Genomic DNA, 27,920 nt, shown 5'->3' on the forward strand with positions numbered 1-27,920 from the left:
TCCTGGTACACATATGCACCTCTCTTGGATAGATCCTTTTACCGTAATAGTTGGGGGTTGTGTCAGTCTGGAAGCTCTAAGACATGTGCACATTTAAGGAACTTTTTATGCTTTTAGTTAAGGAGAAATTCCTTGGTAAGTAAGTTCACAAATCTTGGGACTGGAAGAGTTGAGGAAGTGGCAGAAACTCGACAATCCCACACTGTTCATCTTTATTTTCCTTTTTACAAGCTAAACTAACCATAAATTGTTCTACCAGATGTTGAAAAGATTCATCATAAGTCATTGCAAGCAGGTATCTTCTACATCCAGATCATATATTTTAAAGCCATTTTGCTAAATAAAAATACTTTGTAGACCTTTGTTAGCACTAAAGTATCCCTATGCGATAAAGTCTGCTATGAATACACACAACACAATTTTGTGATCATTATTAGAAACGCTGATCTTTTGAAATGTCTCCTGCTTCTTTGGTCTCTCTCTATAACAAGGTATGTAGTTGCTTAATTTTTAGTTGTCCACCCCTTTTGTTATCTCTTTGTTGTCTGATATGCTTAGTCTGCCATCTGAAGACAATGAACTGGATTTACCATGCATTTTTTTTTGTTGTGAGAAAACCAGCACCTCTCAAAATACATTCTCCTTGATTGGTGGCCACCTGAAAATCCCAGTGTCAGATTTGATCCTTTGTATTTCAGTCCTTCAAGGGATGGATGGTTTAACAGCAGCTGGGTTTTCTTGCTCTGTTTGTTCAGATTGCCTATAAGAATTAAACCTAGAAATTTTTTTTTTGTGCAGTTTAGGATGGAGCTAAGTAGCAGGGTTTTTTTTAGTGAGTTTGAAAGAAGGATTACTGTTTGGATATCTACATTCATACTTTCATGTCCAGTGAACAGGTTTTTACAATTTTTCTTATTATTGCAAAATTTGAAATACCTGTTTGACATTAGATAACAGTGGGACAAAAGTACTACAAATGGGCACCAAAAGTTGTCTCTAATAACTTGAAACAACAACAAACTATTACCTGACTCCAGTCATAGAGAAATATTCCTCACTATGCAGAAGCTCAGAGATTCCAGTAGTAAATTATTCCTTAGATTTATGTGACACATACTTAGGCAAGTAGTGCTTTAAAACTTCATGAACCATGAGAGAGAAACTGTTTTTAAAGGAAATAAAAATGATCACCAAAATTTTTAAAGCAATGGCTAGATAGAGACTCAAGCTATGAATTGCACGCCTCTCCTGAAACTGTATGGTTAAAGAAACAAATCATTCCACAAATCAACAATCAACAATCTTCCCTGAGCCAAGCAATACTGTATGTCAAAATGTAGAACTTAGATACAGAGAGAAATATCTAGAATTGATTAACTAAGCAGAGGCTATCATAGTGTAGTTACAGTATTTTGCAAAGTTGTGTGTACCTATTTCAATCACTTCGTCTTGCTCTGAGACACAAAATAATTACAGTAAGTGTGCACGTCATTTAAAATGTAATAATTCACAATACTCTTAAAAATAATGCATTCTTTTTCAAAACATAGCTATAAGTGGTTGTATTTCTTATTACAGGTGAGTGCTAAGTGGAGGAGGAGAGCAGGGAGGGAGCATGGTGACAAAAACACATAGACACAGTGCTGGAAGTAAAGATACCACAACTTTATTGAGATAACAGCTCTGGAAGCAAAGGCACGCACAGGGCACTGATCCAAGCATCGGCTGACCCATCTGCCAAGCTGATAACCCACATGCCCCCTCGGACCCCTGCTGAGGGGGGGGGGAACCATGGGATGACAGTCATTGGGATACCACGTGGGTATACACCCCTGTGTGAAACATTCCCTGCCACCTGGGAGTGAGGCGGACTGACAGCCCCCGACTGGGCATGCACTGTCCATTCCTCACTCCCCAGACCCCTTATGGGGATCCCCATAACAGGGAAAGTGAGCCTGAGGGCCCTGTTTTCCCCCAAACAGATCAGTGCCCAATGCCTAATCTGCAGTCTACTCACTCCAAAGCTGTGACAAAAGGGAGGGATGGGCAGGATGCCACCATGGGCCAAGTGGTGAGGGACGGGGGCCAGCTTCCCAGACCGGGGGCCTGCCTAGGCACGCTCCCCTGGCCCCTGGTCATTCCCCACCCCTCCACATCATGGTGACCACCATGCCATCTCCCCACTCACCTCCCCTGCATTGCCCACAACCCAGGCTTCCCATTGAATCTGGGAGCTGTTGCTTACAGGCAAGTGTTAAGTGGGGGAGGAGAGCAGGGAGGGGGCATGGCGACAAAAACACACAGACTGGAAGTAAAGACTGAAAGTAGAGGCCACAACTTTATTGAGATTGCAGCTCAGGGAGCAAAGGCGTGCATAGGGCACTGATCCGAGCATTGGCTGACCCACCTGCCAAGCCGATGACCCACATACCCCCTTAGACCCCTACTGAGGGGGGGGGGACCATGGGGTGACAGTCATTGGGATGCCATGTACTCCTATTCTTTGCAGAAGCACAGAAAACTATTACAGAGGACTACAGAGCCTGTTCTTCTATCTAATCTTGTCTAGAAGAAATGCTTTTTTGACTCCTTAGAAGGATTCTTTCTCTCTCTTTGTCTATGATGATTTGTCTGTCAGAGTAATGATGGAGAGGAGTTTCTTCCCATACAGTTGCCCACTGACTGGGTGGCCTGCCTGGATGAGCAATGGGATTCATGTATTTCCATTGAAACTGTCATGATGTTCCTGTCATGTTCCCAGGAATGTTTTCTATCATTTGCATGTTTACCTGAAGTGGTGAAATTTCTTCCTCAGGGAGTAAGCATCTTCAGGATTCTTTAACTCATCCTGCCGGCATCCCTGCTCTCAGGACCAAGTGTCCTTTTAATGCCTTCTGAGGTTTTTTGTCTGTGCAAAGTTGTGAAAATCTCCAACTAGTCACTGCCAGTTGGCTAATTCTCCTTAGATTGAGACTTGAAGAACTCCTATCAGTGGCACCTTTGTCAGCTCATTAATACTTCCTGAAACAGGAACTCTTATGCACATTTCCATTTGGAGCAGGCAAAGGACTGGGTTTTGTTGGGAGTGTCTATGCTGGAAATCACGTGCTCCAGATGTATGAACTAACTTGAAGCAATTGGCTACGAACAGTTTTAGCTGGGTGCATCATGTTTTCTTGTTTATCCACATTACTTTGCAACTCTACTAATGTGTGTGTGTGTTCCTCTAATCATCCCTCCATAGTATCTGGATTCTTTGAAGCCTCCCTTTGTGTCCTCTCTCTCTCACTCCTTCTCAATAAAGCTCTAGGCTGTGAATGCCTTTATTTGCTTATTGTATTTATAAGTTGGGTATCTTGGACTGGTAATCAAGACTAAATGCATGTGTGTACATGTGAAGAAGTAGAACATGAGTCTATGCATATTCTTCCAGTTTGGCAAAGTATAATAGTTTTGTAGAGCAGTGGCCAGCTACCTGGTGCATGTTAGTATGCCATGATTTGTTTTTGCCTAGGAAGAGAAGAAAGGGAGGGAAGCAGTGAGGTCTAGAACCATGCCTTCCTTCACATCTCCTTTTGCTCCTCTGACAGAAGACAATGAAAATAAAGACAAATTAAGACTGATGAACATGCTGAACAAATGCAGTAAGGAATGCAACACAAGCAAACAAAATTGTTGAAACAAACATGAAATGAAAATGGGGAAAAAAGTTTTCACTCTTCTACACAAAAGGTTATTCCTTCTTCCAGTCTCCCAGGATGATACTATTCACAGCCTCCCCCCCTCCCCCAGTTGAATCATCATTTTCCCCATCTCTTTTGCACAGCTGCACCTGACGCTGTTTTTTTCTTCTTCTTCATTTCAGCTCCCTAACTTTATCAACACAACCCTTCCTCCACATGAGCAGGTCACAGCACAAGAGATTGACAGCTACTTCCGACAGGAACTCATCTACAAGAGGAATGAGAGAATGGGGAAAAGAGTTATGGCCCTTTTAAGAGAGAATGCTGACAAGAGTTTCTTCTTTGCCTTTGGAGCAGGTAGGATATTACCATCTTGGCTTCTGCATACACTAATCAGTGTATCATATATGCAAATTATAGAAATTAATTTTTGTGTTAGGAATGATTTTCCTGTTCTACTTCCATAGTTAGGAATATTATGCTATACAACATATGCCTTAAAATTATGGGAGAGAAACAAATCTTAGTACTTATACAATTTACTCTAATTGCCAACACATGTTCATTCGATGTTTTCCTCCTTTGCTGTAAATAGAATAATCTCTTAGAAAATGCAAGTTCAAACATTTTATTGGAAACGTTGAGAGTTACTAAAAAAAATTCTTCTGTGTGACAAAACAAGCGTTTTTGTGAATGGAAATAAAGAAGCCATTATTATAGTTCCCTGTTGACTTTACGTGGCATAAGCACTGTCTTAAGTCCTTTAGTAAGAAACAGGTTTCAGGAGCATTATTTTAATAGCTATTATATTTATACTGTACATTTATGCTAAATTGATTTATATTGTAGACACTGTGTGCAGTTGTTATCTTGTTGTTGCTGTTTCTTCTGATCTCATCTGATCCCAAAACTTTGAGATAAGCCACTAAATGCAAACATTATAAAATGTGATGATATTTAATATCATAATACTTCGACCCAGAGAGTGCAGTCTTACGGACTTAGATTCTATTCAATGATGTTCACTCCCAGGAAAGTTTCCTCAGGATCACACTGTCAATGAACTGTTTTAGATTATTTTTCATGTATTGTCAACAATGCTAAGGTAGCTCAGTATCATCATACTGTATTGGCAAATTGCCTTTGCTTTGTAGTAGAGCACATGCTTTGCATGAGAAGCGATTCCGGGGTAAGTCTGGCATCTCCAGTTTAGCTCAAACAAAAAATGACTAATCCCTCTGGCAGTAGAATTATAGAACATCTGATCTGATCATATGTCACCTTATATTTATGTTAGAGAAATGACTAGATATTAAATGTATCAGAAGTAGAGATGGGCATGATCTGCATTACGATTGAAAAAACCCCACGATAATAGCGATCGCGCGATCGTGACCTGGCGGATCGTGATCGTCCACGGCCAACGATTCAGCAATCGGGAGAGGCCTGGATCGTTGCGTTCGGGCTTGGATCGGGGATCCAGACACTCAGGTGCCAGCTATCTATTCCCCTGGCAACGAAGCCAGGGGAAAGCCTGAGCTCTGTTTGCCCTCCTTCTGTCGCCCTGGAAACCCAAATGGAAGCCCAGCTTTCCTTGATCAGCAGGGCTTGCTTCCAACCATGGAGCAGCAAAGCAGTCACAAGTTGGGAGAAGACACCCAGGGGAGGGAGGGGGGAGGGGGTGTTCTGTAGCCATGGGCACTCCAATCTCATCCCTGCAAACCCTGATAGGCAGCTCTGATGGCCAAATACAGACCTCCTGTGTTGCTGAATGGGACCTGAGGGGAGGTGGCTCGTCGCCGCCTCTGTGCCCGCCAGGCCCAGCGGCCGCTACCACCACCCACCTTCCCACATAGCTGGGAATAGCAGCGCGGCCCGCTTTGGCCTCCACGATCCACGGATTGGGAACAGGAGATGCTCGGTGTGGATAGTTAATTCGGGATCGTCGCCGGCTCCGATCCACGATCAGCTGGATCATTAATTTTTTTTGGATCGTGCCCATCTCTAATCAGAAGCAACTAAGAGAATGAAAAGATAGGAGACAGCAAGAAACAAGTTTTAATAGTTAGATAATAGCCAATGTTGATATGAACTGCTAGGGTCTTATCAGTAGCACATAACTGAGTTTGAATTCATTCAGAATTTAGCTCTCAAACTTCAGCAACCTGAAGACTCCCATTTTGATTTTTAAAAAATCAAAGATTCCTAACTGCCCCCCTTTCTCTGTGACACACACCACATGCAAAAATCCATGTCCATCAAAATTATTTGATGGAAAACATCTGTTAGTTCTGTGATCTGCCTCCCTGACTTAAATTTTCATCTCTAACATTGAAATGCTAGTGACTTACCTCACAGGGCTATAGTGTCAGTTTGAGAAATGTTAAAGATTGCCTTTGATCCTGAAAGTGTTATAGAAAAGATAGAAAATAAAATCAAGAATGTCCTCTATTAATTTCTGTGCTGCATAAAAGCTCTAAGGTGCATCTAGCAGTAATGGCAGTTTGATTGTACATTGGCCAGCTATTGACAATGCCATTACAATATCCTGGCTTGGTTTGCAATACTTGTGAAATACCCACACTCTGTTTTGGCTCAGCAGAAAACATCTCCCAGTATTTCTTTCTGGCACAAAGAAATAGTGGGTTGAGCCTTAAATCCTGTAGGGCCAGTATTCAAATTAATGTATGATGTAAAGCCCACTGCCAGTTGTGCTATTATTTGCAGCAACTGAGATTTTGCACATCAGCTGTAATGTCTCCTTTTGTATGCCAATTTTTGCCCACCTCTCTATGATATCTTTTGAGGAAAAGCAATAGGTCACTACTTGTAGTAACATTTTGCTATAGAACAGAAGTTCACCTATGCTCTAATTTGCAGCATACTTACAATATAAAACCTTGTAAAAGGTCTTCTGTTAGCTGAAAGTATATTCAAGATGAAATCTAGAGGAATATGTCTTGCCAAGGAGCGCTGTCACAAAACAGGATCCAAAATTTCACAGCTGGCAACTATATTTCCATTGAAGTGAAACAAAATAAGCAAGTTCATGTTTAGAAGATTCAGCAGATCCAGGATTCAGCAGATCAGACCTCTCATTTATGAAGACCTTAAAATGAACTCCAGCAATTATTTATTTTTTGGAGGCTGAGGCTCAAGCAAGAGAAGGAGGAGTAGGAAATATTTTGCAACAACATAGGTATTGCATGTGGGAATACACACTAGTCCCTTGTATGTATTCTGGCCTGTGTCCAGCATTGGAGTTTCCAATTTTTTATTTGCCTCCCATGGAGCCAGCATGTTTCTACAATAGGCACAAGCCTACTTCATGCATATCCACTTAGGGTGTCAGGTTTCTGCAATCTGTTCTACTCTGGGAGAATGAGATGATCCCGAACACTTGGAGTGATACACCCTCCTTCTTCCCAAACTGAAAACAGATGCTGTTTATTGAACAGCATAATTTCAATAGAGTGCGGAAAAGAAAGTTGTGCAAAATGTTTGTTCTCCTTTTGTCACAGCTAATGTAAGCCATGCCACGAAGAAAACAAATGGTAGTTCTATCATCTCTTCATTGCCAGGATATGGCATGAAAGACAAAAGGGACCCAGTGGTGTGAAACCTTTGATTTATTGGCAACTAGGACTTTGTATTCTATTCATTTGCTGTATTTCATTTTTTAGCTAATGATAGAGCAAGAATATCATCATGTCAATCCAGGGATTATTAAAATTGCTAATAATTAATAGCTGTGAAGATGATTAGTCAGTGAAGTTCACCATAAATCTTCATGTGATTTGGTCACACACAAATCATGCAATTGGAATTGCTGTTTGTGATTTCTTGGATTTAAGATAGTGGACTATATAAAATAAAAACAATTATATGAGCCAGTGGTATAATACAAGCATGGGACCCACAAGAACTTATATGGGGTGTCACATTTCCCTATCCCTCACTATTTACACTGTTCTTGCCCAAGCAGCCCCCATACTTTCTAGGTCTCCCAGACCCAAGTCTTCAAATCTAAGCACTATACTATACTGGTTTTTGTGGGGTGGCTGCTGATAAATAGTAACAAGCATCCAGACCTGAGTGAATCATGCAAGTCATGTGGTATCATCAACTGATGGTTGCTGCCAGGCCTGGCCCCACTGATTCCTCCTTCAAAGGCAAAACCGTTTGGAGAGGGCCTTGCCCCTGCCTCACTGCCTTTTACTGAAAGAAACCAAAGCCTGAAAACTGGCAAAACTGTTGTGTTTTCCTAGGAACTCCCACAATGGTCATTGACATGGCATTTGTTTCTTAAAGTACTATTTCTATTGTTTGAGGGGAAAGTTGGCCCCTCATTTTTTTTTTAAGATTACACTTTTTCTGCAAAACTAGGGCTTTTTTCAGGTTTATAGAAAAATTATCTTGTCTGTTTGTAGCTCCAGTCTTTAGATTTAAGTATCCAGAGATTTGACCATATTGAGAATTAAATATATTAATAGTTTTATAGATGAAGAAAATGAATAGATTTTAGGCTTTCCTGATTTTTTTGTGTTTTTCAAGCACCTGCTGTAGAAATCCCATTTTTTATGAAATTTCCAAGGATTTTTTTTTAAATTATCATATTATTTCATCCCAAAGCAGCATCTAAATATAATAATAAGCCATATAAAATTGTCTATAGGTTGGAATTAGGGATGTGCCGTTCGGGTTAATGAAACCCGAATAAAACCCGAATCAACCCTGATTCGGCTTGATTTGGGTTTCCTGAATTGATTCAGGTTCCCCCGAATCGATTCGGGTAATCCAAATCAGCATTATCCGGGTCGATTCGGGTCGATTCGGGGGTTCGGGTAAGCTTTTCAATGGGAAAAAGCCTCCCCAGGATTCTCTGAAGCCTGGGGGAGGCATTTCCCCACTGAATCAAGCCAAAATTGGTGAAGGCCTTCCTCTTACTCCCCTCTAACAACCCCCCAAGTTTCAGACTGATTGGACTTTGGGGGGCATGTTATGGCCCCACAAACCAGGTCCCCCTAAGAGCACCTTACCTGACACACAGACAACCACCCCCTGACACCCCCACCACCTACAGAGAAGGCTGGCCAGCCTGCCCCATCGTTCCCAATGCTGAGCTGAACCAACCTCACATCAAAGAAGGAAGGACACACACAATGACTCAAGTTTAAAAAAACTTTATTTTCTCACTTTTAAAGTACAACAGGTCAACAAATCACGTCAAATCACACTAATTGTCCCCCACACAAAAGGACTACACAATTCACTACACATCAACGAATCTGGCCAGCCTTCTCTGTAGGTGGTGGGGGTGTCAGGGGGTGGTTGTCTGACACACAGACAACCACCCCCTGACACCCCCACCACCTACAGAGAAGGCTGGCCAGATTCTTTGATGTGTAGTGAATTGTGTAGTGCTCTTTCTCAGGGACAAGTTGGCACTCAGAAGTGTGCCCACCATTGTGGCACCCCTGGGCTGTGCGGAATTGCCCTGGGAAAGAGAGTTTAGAAGTTCCCAAAGGGGGAGGGCTGGCCAGCCTGTTCCTGGGGTTATGGTGGGTGTGGGGCTGCTGGGGGCGGATTTGGGTCTGTGAGGGGCTAATGTGGGGATTTGAGTCTGTGTGTGGCAGCTGGGGGGGAATTGGGTTTGTGTGGGGCAGTAGGGGGTGGACTTTGGGGTCTGAGAGCACCTACTTGGGGAGGCCATGAAATGCCCCCCCCAAGTAGGAGCAGGCTGAGCCTTGGTGGGGGGTGGGAGTAGAGGTGGGAGAAGGGCCCCTGAGGTTTGGGGGGCATTTTGCATGCAAAATGCCACCCCTGGCAAGACAAGCCTCCCCCAGCTGTCAGTAGTAGAGAAAAGATCACCTACTTGGGGAGGCCATGAAATGCCACCCCCAAGTGGAAGCAGGCTGAGCCTTGGTAGGGGGTGGGAGGAAATGTGGGAGAAGGGCCCCTGAGGGTTGGGGGGCATTTTGCATGCAAAATGCCACCCCTGGCAAGACAAGCCTGCATGGCTGCATCTTCATTTTTTCCCCATAGGAAATAATGAAGATCAGCAGCAGCAAGCACAACTTAGGAGCTAGGAGATCAGCAGCAGCAAGCTACAGCTCTGCTCTTTTTTAGGCGAGGATAGGGTGACCTGGTTTGGGGGGCCATATCATAACATGGCCCCCCAAAGTTCAATCTGTCTGAAACTTGGAGGGTTATTAGGGGGGAGTTAGAGGAAGGCCTCCACCAATTTTGGCTTGATTTGGCTTGATTTTCCCATTGAAAAGCTTACCCGAACCCCCGAATCGACCCGAATCGATCCCCAAATCGCTATACCCGAATCAGCTTGCCGGATTCGGATATAGCTGTTCCCGAACCGGCTTCTCGATTCAGGTATACCCAAAACGGGAAAGCCGAACCACTGTGCCTTTGCACACCCCTAGTTGGAATGAAATATCTATGGGAAAGTTTGCCTTTATGCACTCTCCAAACCCTTATTTAAAAAAAAAAATAGAAGTGTTAGTCAGCTACTTATCTGAAGAAAAGCTGTTCTTTCTTGTGTGGGTCATAATTTAATGTGGATAACATAGTGGTTAAGCCAAGCCATCCATAGGTACAGCTGCCTAGATGACAAAATATATGTTCTACAGTTGTAGAAATTTTTGCTGGGATTTGCAATTGTATTTTTTAAGGGTGTGGGTTACACATTAGGTTCTCCATGTCAGTGTGTGATATCTATTGATGGTTCAGGTATTATGAACCATCATAATACCTGTACAATCCTGGGCAGAAAATAATTTTGTCAGAGGACCTCTTAAGAAGAGAAAGGAGGGTGGTATAACAGGTATCTAATCACTTGTTTTTAGAATAGCCTACAACTGAGTACTCTTAACTCTTCTGCATGCCTTTCCTTGGACTTGAAAAGTCAGATGAGGGTGGGCGGAACCAGATTTCACTTACTTAGATCTCCACATGTGGCTCAGTAGTGTCTACTTGCTGATCCTTACTGCATACTTAGCATAGGCTTTGCAGCTTGTTCATTAATACAGCACTACCCCTTTAAGAAGTAGATACCACAGAGGTCAAGGGGCAGGGGAACACTGGGAAACAGGGATAAATATATGCACCATTTTAATTAATGTTTGTGGTTCTGACTGGAAGTCTATTAAAGTCTCATCACAGCTGTTCAAGGGGCTCTTGATAAATAACCAGTATATTTAATGAACTATTTAATTTATCTTGTCAGTCTAGTGGTTAAATCCTTGAAAAATCTATTAATGAATATTACTTATGAGATTTTGAAGAATCCCTCAACTGCTTCTTCAGTGGTGAGATTTAAGACAATTTACAACTCACTATTTTATCCACTATATGCTGATGGATCAATGTGCAACATCTTGGACAATCCAGCAGCAACAACCTTTATTGGCATTACATCCACGTTAACAAAAACACTTGACGCAACCAGAACTCAGTCTACAAATACACAACTTGCCTCATAGATGCAAGATACAAAAATTTAGCTACAGTTTCGATAACTTTTTGGTTCTGAGTAGCCAATAGGAAGATAACTTTACATTTATTAGATTTTCCAATTTGCTCTCTCAACAGCGCATCAATGAGTGTGGGACGTATATCACAGTAATAAGTACAATACAAAAAAAGCATGTTCCAGGGTTTCTATGTCTCACTGAGCACAAGTGCATAACCTGTTAGCATATGGCGTTTTATAGAATCTCCCATAAAATATCGCAGAAGTTAGCACATTAAACTGAGCTAACGAATAAGCTCTGTGATAATGTGGGGCCATTAAACAAGTGAGATATTCTGCCCTATACCCATGGGGTAAAAACCCCAAACCTGGGGTGAACATCTGCCTTTTGCAAGACTCCTGAGATTCGGAATCTCGATGTGAAGGAGTCTTTGTCTGATCAGTGCATAAGCTGATTTTTCTGTGAGGGAAAACAAATCTTCAATATTAATCCCTATTTAGTTAATTTTTTTTCTATGTTGTTAAGCCACATGGATGACTGAGACTCCATCAGCATGTGAAAGATGAGGCTATCCTCATTATTCTTAAAATGTAGATGTAACCAAAACTTGATCGTATTAATCCATGCTTTAGTCTCAAGTTGTCTTTGATTGATTTCAAGACAGATGGCCGCATAAGACACACACATGGGAAGGCCCAATATTTTCCGTAGGAAGGTGGATTGTACTCTTTCTACTTCCTTGTTAAAAGCCATAATCCATATCGGTACACCATAAAACAGTCCTGCACTAATTTTGTGGTTGAATACTCTGATAGCTGCAGGCACAAATTGATTACCCTTGGTGAAAAAGAAGCGAGTGAGCGCAAGTACATTGCAGTTCACAGATTTTATCAATTCCCTCCTTTGCGGAACCCAGCTAGCTCTATAATTGAAATAGATTCCTAGGTAACAAAAACTTTTGACCTGCTCAGTCCTGTTACCTCTTATATTCCATTTTAAAGGTTTTGCGAAAACCATGATTTTCAATTTCTCAAATTCAGGGTCAGGTTGTTTATTTCGCAATAATCATGAAAGCTGGATAATAATCTTTTAAAACCGATTGGGGAGAGAGAAAGTAAAACTGCATCATCTGCGTATAAAAGCAGTGGAAAATAGATTGCCCCTAGTCTTGGGACGTGACCATCTATATCCTCCAGAAAGGGAGCCAGATCATTTATAAAGAGATTGAATAATAGTGGGGCTAAAATACAGCCTTGTTTCACCCCAATATTTATTGGAATTTGGGGGGTTAGATCTCCTTTGCGAGAGCATCTAACCTGACACGTAGTGTTTTGATGTAACTTTTTAATCTAAAATAACAATCTCTTAACAATTCCAGCACTTATAAGCTTCTTCCAAAGTAGTTCTCTTGAAACAGAATCAAAAGCACCCTTGAGATCTAGAAAGGCCATGAACAGTTTGGAGCCCCTCACTTCCTTATATTTATTCACAAGATGGCTTAGCACTACACAGTGATCTAGAGTAGATTTCCCATGACAGAATCCAACTTGTTCTCAAAATTTGCTGCTCAAGCACTTTGTTTATTCGCGAAGTGACTTTTGGACAATCCCAATGTATCTATCATTTGCAATGCATTTACGTCCCCCAATGCATCTATCATTTACAATGCATTTACTTTCGAATGCATCTATCATTTGCAATACAGGTCAGTGATGAACTTCTGTAGTTGCCTCAGAAATGCTCCTGTATCACAGATGGGTACTGTAAGATTTGTGATACCAAACCATTATTATGGCTAAGCTCATTTATTGGAAAACCAAAAAATTGCTTTCCAGACCTAAACTCCAAAGTATATATTTGATATATGCCAAACACTCATTTTCACATGAATTGGAAATGTTCCAGAAATATCAAGAATAATGACTCAGAGCCTGGAAATTGTGTTATATGGCAATAGACATATAATTGGATTCCATGAGGGAGATTAATCTAGGATATGTTACTAGTAATGGGGGCATATGTGAAATTTTTGGATTGTTCAAACCCAACTGTTCTGTAATGCTGTTAAATTGAAATATTTGTCTTTGAGATTATTTAGTCCCATTGGATTTATTCAGATTGGCAGCTTGTTTGCTTATCTAAGAGTGTGCAGTGAATATGTATGTTTGATGTAGAAGTCAGATGGGATGAAGCAAAAAAGGAATGTTGACTATTTAAAAGTAGGGATGTGCATTCAAGAATACTGAGCCAAAAATTAAACCTGCAATTAGCTGTTTTTGATTGGCTCAGGAATATCTTAAATTGCCCACAACATTCTTGAAATTCCAGGAGTAATACAAATTGATTTCCACAAATTCAGGAAGTATATTCAGTTTCCAAAGTAGGGAAGGAAATAGAGGGTGCTGGCTCCAGGGAAACAGATGTAAATTGGTGTCTCTCTTGCCTTTAGGGCCATTATGTTCAATGGCAGTAAACATGGCCTCCCTATTTAGGAGGCCACATCTACTCTCATAGAAAATAATGGCCCTTTAAAATGTATAGGGGAGAGGGATTCTGATTAAAAGCTGAGGATTGGGTTGACTTGGTCTCCCCACATGGCTGTTTAAATTTTGAAATGAAGAGGACTGAACTGGCCCAGGATTGATGTCCTCCCCAAAATATGGGTCCAAAATTAATATGAATGTTTAGGAATGCACACTCCTATTTAATACCCAGTCTAGCCCCAAGATGTTTTGATTCATTCCATTACTATAAGTATGCTTCTATCCTACCTGTTCTATATTATTCTTTATATGTCTTCACCAGATTTAATTATTTAGCAACCAACTTTTGGAAACGATGGATAATCAATTCATGGAAGGGAAGCATGGTCATGCCTGCTGTTCTTGTTGCAGTCTCTGTGCATTGATCTGAAGGTCTGAATATAATCTGTGCATATATAATGTTTAGATCTTCAAATAATACATGGAGTTTGAGAGCCAGATAGTGATCATGAGCCTGGTTTTTCCCAGCATTGATTATTCATCGTCCTCTAACACTCCTCTCTCTTATCTTTTTAACCCTGCTCTAGTACTTCCTAGGAATTTTAGCCATTCACTTTCAATCATTCACCAAAATAATTCAATACAATTTTCAAATACAGCAGGAAGAAAAATGAATAAATGTAAGAACTGTTGAGAAATGGAAATTGTGTGACACATACCGATTTGCCTCATACATGTATCTGTACTATTATTTGTATAGTTTTGAGTTTAAAAATACTGGGTATTGTGTTGCCAGTATTGGAAATATTTTTGAAACATAATTCTTGGACCATTGAATATGATACTTACTTGTAAAACACAATTATTCTTCCAAGATATAAGGCTAGATTTTCACCTATTGGAGATTAAATAAATGGGATTGCTTCACAAGCTTTTGAGTAGAGTTGGTCTTTATAAGAAAGTGTCACCTCTGGGAACCAAAGTGATTGAAACAGTTAGACTGAACAGGAAGTTTTCCAAGGGCACTTTACAGTTGAGAAACAGACAAGCTGCCAGGAGCACACGTGCCATTAAAAAGAGTTAACATTTTGGAAACAAAGAATATACACATAACATCAACTTAAAAAAAAATCCTTCTGGTTTATTTCACTTTTATGGGCAAATAATCTGAAAAATAACACATGTGATAACCAACAGAATTTATGTATGCTGTTAATTTGAATAGATCCAGAGGAGTTAGCTGTGTTAGGCTGTAGTCACAAAATAGTAAAGAGTCCAGTAGCACCTTTAAGGCTAACCAACTTTACTGTAGCATAAGCTTTCGAGAACCACAGTTCTCTTTGAAGAGAACTGTGGTTCTCAAAAACTTATGCCACAGTAAAGTTGGTTAGCCTTAAAGGTGCTACTGGACTCTTTACTATTTTGCGACTACAGACTAACATTGCTAACTCCTCTGGATTTATGGCAATTTATAATATCAATAACACTCTCCTACAGCACCACATTTCAAATGAATCAACTTTCTTCCTGTCAGCTTTCTCATTGTCAAGATTCATATTCATAACTAGTAATGGGGAGTACCATAGTGTGGATTATCTTGAGTTTGGTCCCTAGAAAGACATCCTTATCCTTAAGGACCTTTTCTAGTTCCTTCATGGCTCCCCTTCCAACTCGCAACTTCATTCTGATTTGTTAGTTGCAGTCTCCCTTTTGGATAATGATTCAGTGTCTTCATTGCAAACCTTAAAACTTTGTAATTCCTCATCAGTCATTACTGGGGTGGGCATGGACCAGGAAAATACCATGGACCACTGGTCTGTGGTCCGTCGGTTTTCACGGACCAGACTGCCCATGGACTGCCCCCAGTTCGTGGACCAGTTCATCTAGTTCCTTCATGGCTTCCCTTCCAACTCGCAACTTCATTCTGATTTTTTAGTTGCAGTCTCCCTTTTGGATAATGATTCAGTGTCTTCATTGCAAACCGTAAAACTTTGTAATTCCTCATCAGTCATTACTGGGGTGGGCATGGACCAGGAAAATACCATGGACCACTGGTCTGTGGTCCGTCGGTTTTCACGGACCAGACTGCTCATGGACTGTCCCCAGTTCGTGGACCTGTTCATCTGTCACTTCTGGTAGCCCTGGCCCCGCATCTGAAGCATTCACATATGCCAAACTCGCAGCAAGCCTTTGGCAGGCTGCCCACCATCCCAGAAGCAAATGAGAATGGAAAAAGAACTGTATGAAACTGAAGAAGAGCAAGTCCTTAACTTGCCTTGCACCCAGAGAGACTGATTGCAGCTGAAAGACTGGAATGCAGCACAGTGCAAGGTAGCCCACTGCCCCAGAAGTAAATGAGAATGGAAAGGGGAAAAAATTAAACAGAAGAGAGAACCATCAGCTGAGGAAGCTTGCCTTGCACCCAGAAACTGGAATGCAGCACAGTCCCAGGTAGTCCACCAGCCCAGAAGCAAATGAGAATGGAAAGAAAAAAATTTAAACAGAAGAAAAGTGAGCCATCAGCTGATGAGGAAGCGTGCCTTGCACCTAGAGGCTGGGATGCAGTGCAGCTCCAGGGTAGCCCAGCCAGTAGCAAATGAGAATAGAAAGAAAAAAAGCAGAAACAAGAATGAGCCGTCAGGCGAGAAACCCCAATAAGCTTGCTTCCACTCAGAGCCTTGTTGTAACACAAGCCCCTATCCTCCCTCCCTCTGGTGCTGTATGAATAAAACTTCTGACTGCAAGGAGTTCCTCGCTCGGGAACCATGGACTGGGAAGTGAAGGAGTGGCTCCGCAGCTCTGTCTTATATACTAGACGCTGACATAGAGAATAAGGGGGGCTCTTGGGTTGGCAAGCCAGAACTGCCTATCAAGGTTTTCAGGGCTACGAATGGTGTGTTTCTAGGGTGGCCGAAGGTCTGCGGGCAGCTCCTAGGGAATACATTGCTCGGCGCTGGGATGTCTGGTTTGACGGACCAACAGACCATCCAAAGTTCATTGCGTCCATGAAAAACAGCACGTCCCACAGACTGTCGGTTCGCGAACATGAACACATAGGTTGAACAGATAGGGAGATAGCTGTTGTGGGTTTTCCGGGCTGTATTGCCGTGGTCTTGGCATTGTAGTTCCTGACGTTTCGCCAGCAGCTGTGGTTGGCATCTTCAGAGGTGTAGCACCAAAAGACAGAGATCTCTCAGTGTCACGAGAGATCTCTGTCTTTTGGTGCTACACCTCTGAAGATGCCAACCACAGCTGCTGGCGAAACGTCAGGAATTACAATGCCAAGACCACGGCAATACAGCCCAGAAAACCCACAACAGCCATCGTTCTCCGGCCGTGAAAGCCTTCGACAATACATCAGATAGGGAGATAATTTACATCCTTGTCTGGCACCTTTGCCAAATGGAAGCCATTCTGTTTCCCCATATTCTGCCCTAACCATAGCCTCTTGTCCAAAGTACAGGTTGTGCATCAACACTCAGAAGTCTCAGCACACCCATTTCTTTTAATACATATTTGTCAATACATTCTTTTAAAGATTTTGATGGACTCTGTTTCTGCAGCTTGAAATAGCTCTATTGATGTGTCATCTACTCCAGGTTATTTGTTTCTCCTAATTGCTTTAAGTGAGCTATTGAATACCATTAACCCCTCTCCCTCTTAATAATAAGGCAAATAACAAACTGCATGCTCTGGAACTTCATTTTGTATTTCAAAGGTGATAAATACAACCACTAAATCACAACATGGCAAAATATTAGTTTTAAAGAAAAAATAAAAGACAGAGCAGAAGAAGAAACATGAAAGCAAGTAGTTTTTAGATGTAACATTCAAATTAACAAAATAGTAAAGAGTCCAGTAGCTCCTTTAAGATTAACCAACTTTACTGTAGCACAAGCTTTTGAGAACCACAGTTCTCTTCATCTGATGCATAAATGACCAAAAGGACAAATAAATGGGTTCTAGATCAAATCAAACCTTAGAAGCTAAAATGATGAAACTGGGGCTATTGCATATCATGAGAAGACACTAGTGCTAGGAAACCTGGAAAGTGGTAGGAAAAGACCCAAAATGAGATGTCTTTACTCAGTAAAGGAAATCATGGCCTCCAGTTGCAAGGTATGAGTTAGGCTGTTAATGGTAGGAGACTGTTAATTCATAGGATTGCCATATGCCAGAAACAATTTGATGGTACCTAACACACACACACAATGGTATTTGACTGAGCAACAAAGGGATGTTCTCCTAAAGATGATGCATGACCACATGGCAAACAAAGATGGCTCTAATTTAGGATATTATGTAAACTGTTTCAATGCTGCCTAAACTATACTCCTAAACTATAGCATGCAATTCTGTTATTGGTTGTTGTGGATTTTCCGGGCTGTATTGCTGTGGTCTTGGCATTGTAGTTCCTGACGTTTCGCCAGCAGCTGTGACTGGCATCTTCAGAGGTGTAGCACCGAAAGACAGGGATCTCTCAGTGTCAAAAATACAGCCCAGAAAATCCACAACAACCATCGTTCTCCGGCTGTGAAAGCTTTCGACAATATAATTCTGTTATTGTATTTTTCTTCATATTTTTTCAAATTTATCCAATCCATGGACTGACTAAATTAGTCTTCTTTAAGGAAGATATACCCCATATTTCATAGATATAGCATTTTCCAGACAAATTGACTCCCCCCCCCATGATGAGCTCCAGGAATTTGATTATTTGAAAATAAGGTGAGCCAGGGCAAACCTATCTGCAGCATTAATGCTATGAATAGTCATTCTGTAAGTTTTTCTGTTGGATCCCACCTGGTGCCATATTTCACTGAAAAATGCAAAATGTTTATTCTGACTTCTAAGCACTCTCAAAATGTTTATTCTGACTTCTAAGCATTCTCAAAGCAAATATTTCAATTTTCTGGCATGGTTGTATCTTAGAAGGAGGTATGTTTCAGTGGGAACCCTTTTATTAATTTTCAACAACACATATTTAGGGGTGTGTATCAAGAAAGTATCTGTATCCATTTAGGTTATGAGGGATTTTGGAATGATTCGGTTTCATTACTAGTTTGTTCCAGGTCAGCAAATGCCGGTTCAGAACTGATCCCTTTTTTTTTTCCATGGATTTCAGCCCGCTGCATGCATGTTTGCTGCACATAGGGAAATGCACGCCATTCTTTTGAAGGGGGTTGGTGGGGAATGAGGCTCTGGGGCATCTGTTTTCGGGCTTAACCAAACACAGCATCAACCATTAGCAGCGGGGCGTTTCCAAGTAGGAGAGTGCTCCAACAAGTGGAGTCCAGCAACATTAAAAATAATCCTGCTTCATGTTCACTTTTTCTTTTTTCATAGTTCCAATAATGTATTACCTTTGCATTCTGTTGTTGCCTGTTGCTGCTGTTTCCTTGGGCTTTGTAGTTTTGTTCCCAACTTCCTACAGCAAGGGGTGATTCCAAATCCTTCTTTTTGATTTTCACCAATCTGCTGCAAAATGGGCTGTTCTTGCTAACAAGCTTCTCCATTGTCCAAGTGCAGGCAGGCATGTAGGCAGAATGATGGGCTGAATTCTTCCCGCCACCCATGCAAACAGACATGTTTTCCCCATAAGTTAACCTTTTGCTGTGAGGGGAGGCAGGATTGTTTTTGAAAGGAGTTCACCATTTGAGTCAGAAAAAGAAAGAGTCCTGAAAAACTATAGAAGCAATCCAAAACAGGTCTACCCAGATGTAAGTCCCATGTTATTCAATAGTGCTTGCTCCCAGGAAAGTGTCTTTAGAATTGCAGGCTATGACTGAAGTCTCCCTTCCAAACATTTCCAAAGCTGATGGGAGGGGAGGGGTCTCCCCATGCAAGGACCTGATTGACAGGGAGGCAGAGAATGCCATTTCCCGAGTAGCTACGGGATGGGTGGGGTGGGGAGATGCACTTATGTTCAGTAGTCTCATTCTCCCTTTCTGTCAACAGAGTTAATTAATAACAAAAAAGTCTCTTTTCCCTTGGGACCTGATTGAAGCTCTTCCAGAAAACAAGCTGCTGCCCTGCAAGGCAAGCCCAGTGCCTGCCTGCTGCTGGAAGGTACAAACCAAAATGAAACACACAAACTTTTGGGAGGGGAGAAACTCATTACTGTTTAGTTTCCCAGATTTGGTTCAGCATTCAGAAAGCTACTTTAACAAACCAAACCAGCGAATTCTATGTGTATTTTCAGCTTATTTTGTCAGATATGTACATCTCTAATACATGTTTTTGTGCCATGGTTATTATGGAAATACATTTTTTTACATTTTTTCTGTTGTTGTTCTGTTACTATACAAAGCCTTTCTGAGAATGTCATCAATATTTCTGGGAAAGTGTTCCTGGCTTCCTTTGAACCATTGTGATTTAGAAAGAGAGCATTCTATTCAGATTAAGGCATTCCATTCAGATTCAGCAATGGAGGGGAGGCGTCACACCCAGCCTGGATTGTGCACTCCACCTCCTTCATGACTTTTGTAACTGATCTGCAAAGCCCTCACTCCTTGCACCCTCTCCTCACTCCCCTCACCACCTATATATCTCTGGCCAGTTTCTTCATACCCTCCATGCATCTGGCAAAGAGAGCTGTGGTTCTTGAAAGCTCATGCCTCAATAAAATTGGTTAGTCTTAAAGGCTGCTGGACTATTTACTATTTTGCAACTACAGACTCTGGATCAGTAGATAATAAGTGAGTCAAGATTCATTTAAACACCCTGGGAGGTGCACCAAATACTTGAGTAATTGGTTTACTTCAGATAAACAGTGGGGTATAGGTCTCTAGGATTACACATTCTGTGGTTCCATGGGGAACACACACAGTAAATTCAGAGAAAAAAAGATGCAGTCCCTCTCTAGCTAAACTGGAATTAATAATAATTGAGTTGGATTATACTCAAGATGTTCAAAATAATCAACATTTGGACAATCAAGTTCTACTATACTGGGATAAGTGGATAGAATCCCTTTAGATTGTGTTTAGGCTTATCCTCCCAAGATGTTCTAATGCTTACTTCATTTAACCAACTATAACAGCTGACTGGCCAGAATTTGCCATGCAGAAAAGTCTGGTGAAAAAAGAGAAGTAAAGAATAATGCAGCCAGATTGAAAGCACAGTGAAAAATTGACGTAGCTGTTTGTAATATGGAACTGGTTAGAAAAAATGTCAGATTTCTAGCTTGTCTTTCAGCAGACAGTAAAACACCATCACATGGTGTGTGTCTTAATGTGCTGGCATCCTTACAGCCATTGTGCATACAAACAACCTATTAGGTGATTAGCCTTCACAGTGGGGATGTCGATCTAAATACAAATTAGGCATGAAATTAGTCACACATTTTCACAGGAGGAACTGGACTTCAGAAATCTGGAATACGGTTTTCAGAATGCCACAATGAGGTTGAATCATCATTATCCTGCACTTAACATTTATAGGAGGAAAAGGAAAGACTCAAAATAATGTGTATGTATATGAGGAGTAGTTATGGTCAAAGATTGTCCCCAGAGACAAACTTCAATGTTCCAGCTTGTAACATAACCAGTTCAGGTTATCACAAGATTGACTGAATCAAACAGGATTCTGACTTGTGGAATTGATTTTGGTAAACCTGCAAAAGAGAAGGGTGAATTAAACATTTTATGATGCTACAATTCCATCAGTTTGTGTTTATTTGAGAAAGCAGTGAGTGTATCTCTCTGGCCTTTTGTCCCCCCAGATGGAATAAAGAGGCAGACAAGTTATTTGGGAACTAAAGGGCCATTTTATTTGGCAACAACATTAACATCCAACATTACTGCAAAAACAGCAACGGCCTAACTAGCGGTACAGGTCAGGCCCTGGGGTCACCCGTGGACCTCTGCCCTGACCTGTCTGGGTGAGCCCCACTGCCCCGGGCATGAGTCATCGATATGCATGGCTAGGACCTGACTGGCCAGGCAAAAGGGTTTTTCCCTACAAGCTCCTCTACTCCCATCCATCAAACATGAAGGGTGGACTTGTACAGGGGATCCCAACTCAGCTGGCAGCCATCAAACATGCCAGCGATCCTGACATACCCCAATTCCCCCAACAATGGTGATGTGCTGGGGGTACTCACCAGCTTGCTCACTTAACCCATATTCTATTCTGCCACTGCAGAAGCCAAGCCTCTGCTTAGGCCTTTGCATCCCACAGATGGCTTAAGGCCAACCAGAGCCCTTTTGATGTACCACCAGTTTACATGACTGTGTTAAGATTCTTTGAAGGTACATTTGGTACTTACCTGCTTGGTGTTTGATGATTTTCTGATGGTATATATTTTCAATATTGACTTATATGTTTATATGACTGACTTAGGACTCAATCAGTGTAGTTAGATAACCACAGTGTTGTTTTCTACTTAGAATTGTGTACTCCTTTGTACTTGCTACTTACTTGAATATGGGGCAGATAAATCCTTAACCCATCCCAAAGAGCTTTCTGAAAGGCTCTATTGGCCTTGCATCTAGACCTTTTGAGACCTCTAGGGTCCCAAGCTTCCCACCACACAACGCGGAAGCATTGCAGACCACATTATCAAGACTCTAGGCCACCATTGGCCAATCAAGTGCAAATTGGCCTGGGCTTGTAGTGAGAGGGTTTTGCCCTCCACCAGGTCGAGGTCATTGCCACCAAAGTGGATGACCAAAATATGAGGTGGAGGACTGCTCCTCCCCTCAAACAGAAATGGCAGCAGATCCAGCCATCTAAAGCCCCTTTGACCCTGCCACTGAATGGTGGCCCACTCACTTAAACCAATCTGGGACCCGATCAGTGTTTTCTTGGCTTGATGGGCCACCCACCCATGCTGTGTTTGCAGATGAGGATTCTCAGTCTCTCACAGCAAAACACAGTTTGTAAAATTAAAGCAGAATCAGACAAATGTTCACAACCCAGACAGGTGACAGATGTAAGACCGATAGGCAGAGGACTGCCACTGGCCCATCTTTGGAATGACCAGCCCCAGGTAATCCATGGCTGCTACCGTGGAGGCAGCCCCAGTCCTAAAGGATTGGGTGCTGAATTTAACACCAGACAGACCCAACCTGAACAGCGCATGTTCAGATAGGTTCCAGAATTGATATTTGGTGAAGGGATTGCCATCACTATGGTGAAACAGGACCCCAGCTTCACCACCTTGGGCCATCACATACCTCCACAGTGCGGCTACTGGGCATAGTTCCCTCTCAACACAGGAGCCGGGTTCTATCACTGATCCCTTCTGCCTCTGATCAGTTTTGGAATAGCTCACCTTAAGGGTGACTTTGTTCCCTGAAAAATTAACATTCTGAGTCACCAGTGCCCTCCCAGATCCATCCTTATGGGATTGGGCCACGAATTCACTTTCCCTAAGGGCTTCAAAGAATGTGATCAGTGAGGCCACATGGAAAAGTGCTGCCTCAAATCTTGAATGGTACACTTTGCTCCAGATAGAACTTAGCCCACGGAGGACAACTGGAGAAATAGGTTGCCTATCATTTTGGCAAGGTCTGGACTCCTGAGACCAACCTTCCAGCATCTTCCTAACTCTAAAATCACCTGTGGCCTCAGTTAAACAACGGGCTTTGCTGGCAAAGGCTAGGGCCACCAAATGACCCCAATAGACTTAACTGCTAAGCCCTTATCTTTCCACTCAACATGGAACTGCACTAGGTGTTCCACAGGAATTGGCTATAACTACTGCAGTTCCGCTTCCCGCCTAAACTCAGAAAACTGGCATACTACACCTCTGAGTGCTGGGTGCAGTGGCTAGCTAGTTTGCCATCTGAGTGCTGGGTGCAATTGTTAGCTAGATTGCCTCTGTCTTCCAAGATCCCACAGCTCCTGGAGCATCTGAGGTGACTGAAAGTCAGCCTTGGGGGCAAACTACTGAAAATACTCCATCTGTAGGCAAGACAGGGTATCTGCCACACCAGGGATGTGCTTGGCCATGAACAAAATGTTCAGTTGCATGTAATGGAGTTTAAACAGCCTTACAAGTCTCATAACTAAGGGGTACTTGGAGGAGAGGGAGTTAAGAACACTGCCTGGTTATCGCACAAAAAGTGAATGGTGTGGTTGGCCAGCTCCATGCCCCACAACTAAACTGCCACAAGGATCAGGAAGAATTCCAAAAAGATAAGGTCTCTATTGAGACCCCCTTCAATCCAATTGGAGGGTCATTGTTCCATACACCAATGGTCCCAGAAATACACCTCAAAACCAGTTGACTCAGAGGCATCAGTAGTAACCTGGAGTTCAGCCTCCAGGATCATGTTCTCCCTCCACAAAGTCACCCTGTTGAAGAAGTCAAGAAACTCCTCCCAGATTTCCAAGTGCTCCTGCATGCCCTTACTAATCCTAAGACAGTGATGAGGCCTGTGATGAGGGATAGGCATCCCAAGAACACCCTCCCTGATGCCACCACTCTATGGGCAAAGTTTATGTATCCCACTAGCTGCTGGAGCTCCAAAACGGAGACATCATTATTTCCTCTGAAGGAGGCCAATTGGGCCTGTAGGTCCAGCAGCTTTTTCACAAGCAAATGCGAAGTTTGCTGCTTCATGTTGAGCTCTGTGCCCAGGAATGGTAGAACTGGTGCTGAACCCTTGGTCTTTTCATGGGCCAAGAGGACTCCCCAGTTCACCTGCCAGGCGGACAGAGGCAGCCAGAAGACTAGCACATTGGCCAGAGCCTGCAGGGCCCACAAAAAGGAAGTAATCCAAATAGTGGACCGTGTCACGGCCTTGATACCAATGGTACAGAGTCCACTCGAGAAAAGAGCTGAAGCGTTCAAAGGCTGTACAAGAGATAGAGCAACCCCATCTGAAGAGCTCTATCCATGTAGAACTGCCCTTCAAAGGAAAAACCTAACAGCTCAAAATTCTTGGGATGAACTGGGAGGAGGTAAATTCAGACTTGATGTCACATTTAGCCATTTCAGTGCTGACCCCACACCATCGGACCACTTTGACCACCTGGTCAAAGGATGTATAGTTAACAGAGCACAAGTGCTCTGGAACCCCCCTGGAATAGCAAAGGTGGGGAATAATACAAAATTCACCAGCTGTCTTTTTAGGCACCACACCCAAGGGGAAGAACTGCAAATGCAGAACAAGAGGGGCAGCAAAAGGGCCCAGTACCCTGCCCTCAGTACACTTCTTTGCTATCTTGTCCCTAATCACCCCTTCCATGCTGGCAACTGAGCACAGGTTAGCTGCCATGAAAGGGATCCTAGGACCCTGAAAAGAAATCCTAAACCCAAGTGTAAACCAATCTAACAAGTAAAGGGCATCCTGGTTTCTGGGGAATGCAGCCAATAACCACCTACGTGCCCTCAGATTTACAGGACTGGGTCCCTTTGCCAGTTTGCTGTTGTTGGGGATCTCCATCCAGCTTTCTACCACACCTACCTCCTTGCCTCTGATGTTTACAGGATGTGAAGTCGTGGGCGCCACCACAGATTGGACACTCATGCCTGAATCTACAGAATTTTCTTAAACATACCCCTTGGGAGGTGAACGCCCAGCAAAGCAGCCAGGGTTGGACTGTCCCACAGGGGCACAAGTACCAGGATTAATGGCAGCCCTGTGTACCAAATGACCTCTATCAGAGCAATCTCCCATATTGGGTTTAGCCGGGGATATCACCTGCGGCCAAAGCTGCTAGTGTATCTGATTCCAGGGCAGGCCATGATTGAGGGCAGCCCTCATCCTAAATGTTTCATTGTACTGCAGCCATGCAGCACCAGCGAAGTCATTGTGCCATTTATATATTATATCCAGGTGCTGAACAAGGCCCTCCATGCTGTGCTAGCACCCTAGCATAGATCAGAAATCCTGGCAGCCAATTGGCCCAGATACGAGCCACTTTTCTGTGCCTCAGCCTTTCTTTATCCCTGTCCTCAAGGTTATCTTTGTCTATCTTCTCCAGCTCCCTGAAAAGAAAGGTAAAGACATTGGCATATTCTCCCTTGAGAATTGTATCCCTACTGGCCTGCATAAAATGGTCATCTAGAGGGAGTGCAGCACCTCCAAAAGGCTGAAAGGGACTGACCCATGGGGTGTCAGATCATACATTTGGGCAGCCCAGGAGGTGCCTGGGAAGGCCTACCGGGGGACCATTGAGCCCGTTAAGAACTGACCACAAAATTGTCACCAACTAAACTTACAACAATTACTACACTATGGGGGGAGGGCGAGGACAGGCCCAGTTAGTAGGGCTGAAAGTGGGCCTGCAACACCCCACAACTACCAAGGCAGCACTCTCATCACTCCTAATGGGCTGTGGGCCTATGAAGAACCCACCACAGTATTCTTCTCTTCACCAGTGATAGTAGGGTTTGGACAAGTGGGGGAATGGCAGGCAGCCACCAGCAGGGCACGACTGATAGCAGTTCTTGTCTGGGCACCCCCCCCCCCATCTGCATAGAGATCCTGTGCTGAAACAGAGAGGTTGGGAGCGGGAGCGGGCCACACCCTTCATGGGCATGAACCTCCTGCTGTGGCCTTGCCAGGCCTTGCTGGGCTCTACTGCCATGAAAGCGTCATGGTGTAGCTTTCCCATGAAGATCCTTAGGGAGTGGGCAAGCAGCATTATAGGTATGTAGGCACACGGGCACTGGTGGCACAGCAGGCCTCAGGATTGCACTAATACATAGGAAGCTCACACATATACAAGTATACTAGTAAATACTATCTTCATATGAACAGGACCAGAACCAGATGGGTTTCAGCCCAAGGTCCTTCCTCAGTTGTGTGTGTGTGTGTGTGTGGGCTTGTGGGCGTGTGTGCGTGTGTATCAATATCAAAAGTATCTGACCCAGCACAAAACAGACACAAAGACATTTCTAGTTGTGGCTTAGTACTCCATCTTTGATTAGTTTATTTCTGATCTGGCTTAAGGAGATCTGTGGGCAAAGGGAGAACTTTAATCTGGATATATTCCCCATATTCCATTTTAAGCTGTTATATGGGAAGGTTTGAATGTCTTATTTTGCTCTGAGGCTATTCTGTGATATCTTTTTTGGTTCTGTGCATTGTTAGATTTCACGGGTTTTTTTGTTTTTAAATTATGCAGCAAGAATAGGCATCCTTTAATTTCCAGTCTTCTTTTTGGTACAAATCAGGAGAAATTTCACAATTGTTATCTTGTGAAAAAGAAAAGAGAGGCCGCAAATATAGCACCAAATATCACAGGAGATAAGAAATAGCCCCTGTAGTATTTTTTTAAAACTTAGGCTCTTTCTAAGTGCAATAATAGATAACAGCAGAAGTTGCTGTTATCTATTGTCTATCCTCTAAGGACTGCATGCCTTTTTTCACAACAACCTTTTGTCATAGGTTAGGCTAAGAAGGAATGATTGACCCCTAAGCAGGAGTGGACTAGGAAGTGCATGTCCTGGAACAGGCTAAGCAGCCCCTGAAGCACTACCATTGCCAATGAAGAGTCTGAGGGCCAAGCTACACATGACGAATGACACTTGAACAGCAAGTGTATTTCTCCCTGTTCACTTGCCCTCCACTCAATCCACTTGCCGTTCAAGTGTCATTCGTCATGTGTAGCTTGGCCCTGAGTCAAGTGGCTCTGAGACACTGTCACTGTTGCTGGAATTTGGCTTTGCTTGGTCCGACTACCAGTGGGCCACTAGGGCAGTGCCCCACCGGGAAATTTCTCTGTTAAGTTAAATGGCCAGTCTACCTCTGTTCCTCCTAAGTCATATAATGAGGTTCATTGCAGAGTAGGAATTTGAACACAGATCTCCCTAGTCTTAGGCTGCCACTATAATCACATTTGCTTTTACTGTATGCCCAGGTATAATTTAAGAAAATGCTCCAGGCATATTATTATGAATCCAAGTAGTTTAGGTAAACTCAGTCCAGTACCTTGACACGCCAAATGTTCATGTAAATCAGCCCTCATGATATACAGTACTGGACAGTATTCTTTTAAAGCATTTTCTGAAGCACTTGCCCTGTTTTGAAAAGGCACCCAGTAAATGCAATACAAAATCAATGTGTCCCTCCACTGCCTCTTACCCTTACCCTACAGAGCTGACACGATCGAGTGAGAGCTCTTCCTTCTGGCATTTTTGTTTTTATTCAGACTTGCCAATCATGCCGTTTGCTTTTGCCCAAAGTTTGTTGTCTTTGCAGATGGTCACAGCATGAGCTACCAAAAGCTTCAGTGAGTCTGACAAGAGATTCTGTTAACCTAACTCAAGCATATGACCTAGCATCCAACCAGAGCACAAAGGGGCTTTT

General features: G+C 42.7%; 1 protein-coding gene across 1 annotated transcript in view; it reads left to right on the plus strand.

The window, feature by feature from the left end:
- The window catches only part of TRABD2B (TraB domain containing 2B), a 701,502-nt gene that overhangs the window by 493,179 nt on the left and 180,403 nt on the right, over nucleotides 1-27,920 (plus strand). Inside the window, exon 4 of the mRNA XM_054982029.1 lies at nucleotides 3,866-4,040. Coding sequence (XP_054838004.1) covers nucleotides 3,866-4,040 — 175 coding nt within the window. The remainder of the gene's footprint in view (nucleotides 1-3,865; nucleotides 4,041-27,920) is intronic.

The sequence above is a fragment of the Eublepharis macularius genome, chromosome 5 (genome assembly GCF_028583425.1).
Source record: "Eublepharis macularius isolate TG4126 chromosome 5, MPM_Emac_v1.0, whole genome shotgun sequence".
In the NCBI taxonomy this organism is placed as follows: Eukaryota; Metazoa; Chordata; class Lepidosauria; order Squamata; family Eublepharidae; genus Eublepharis; species Eublepharis macularius.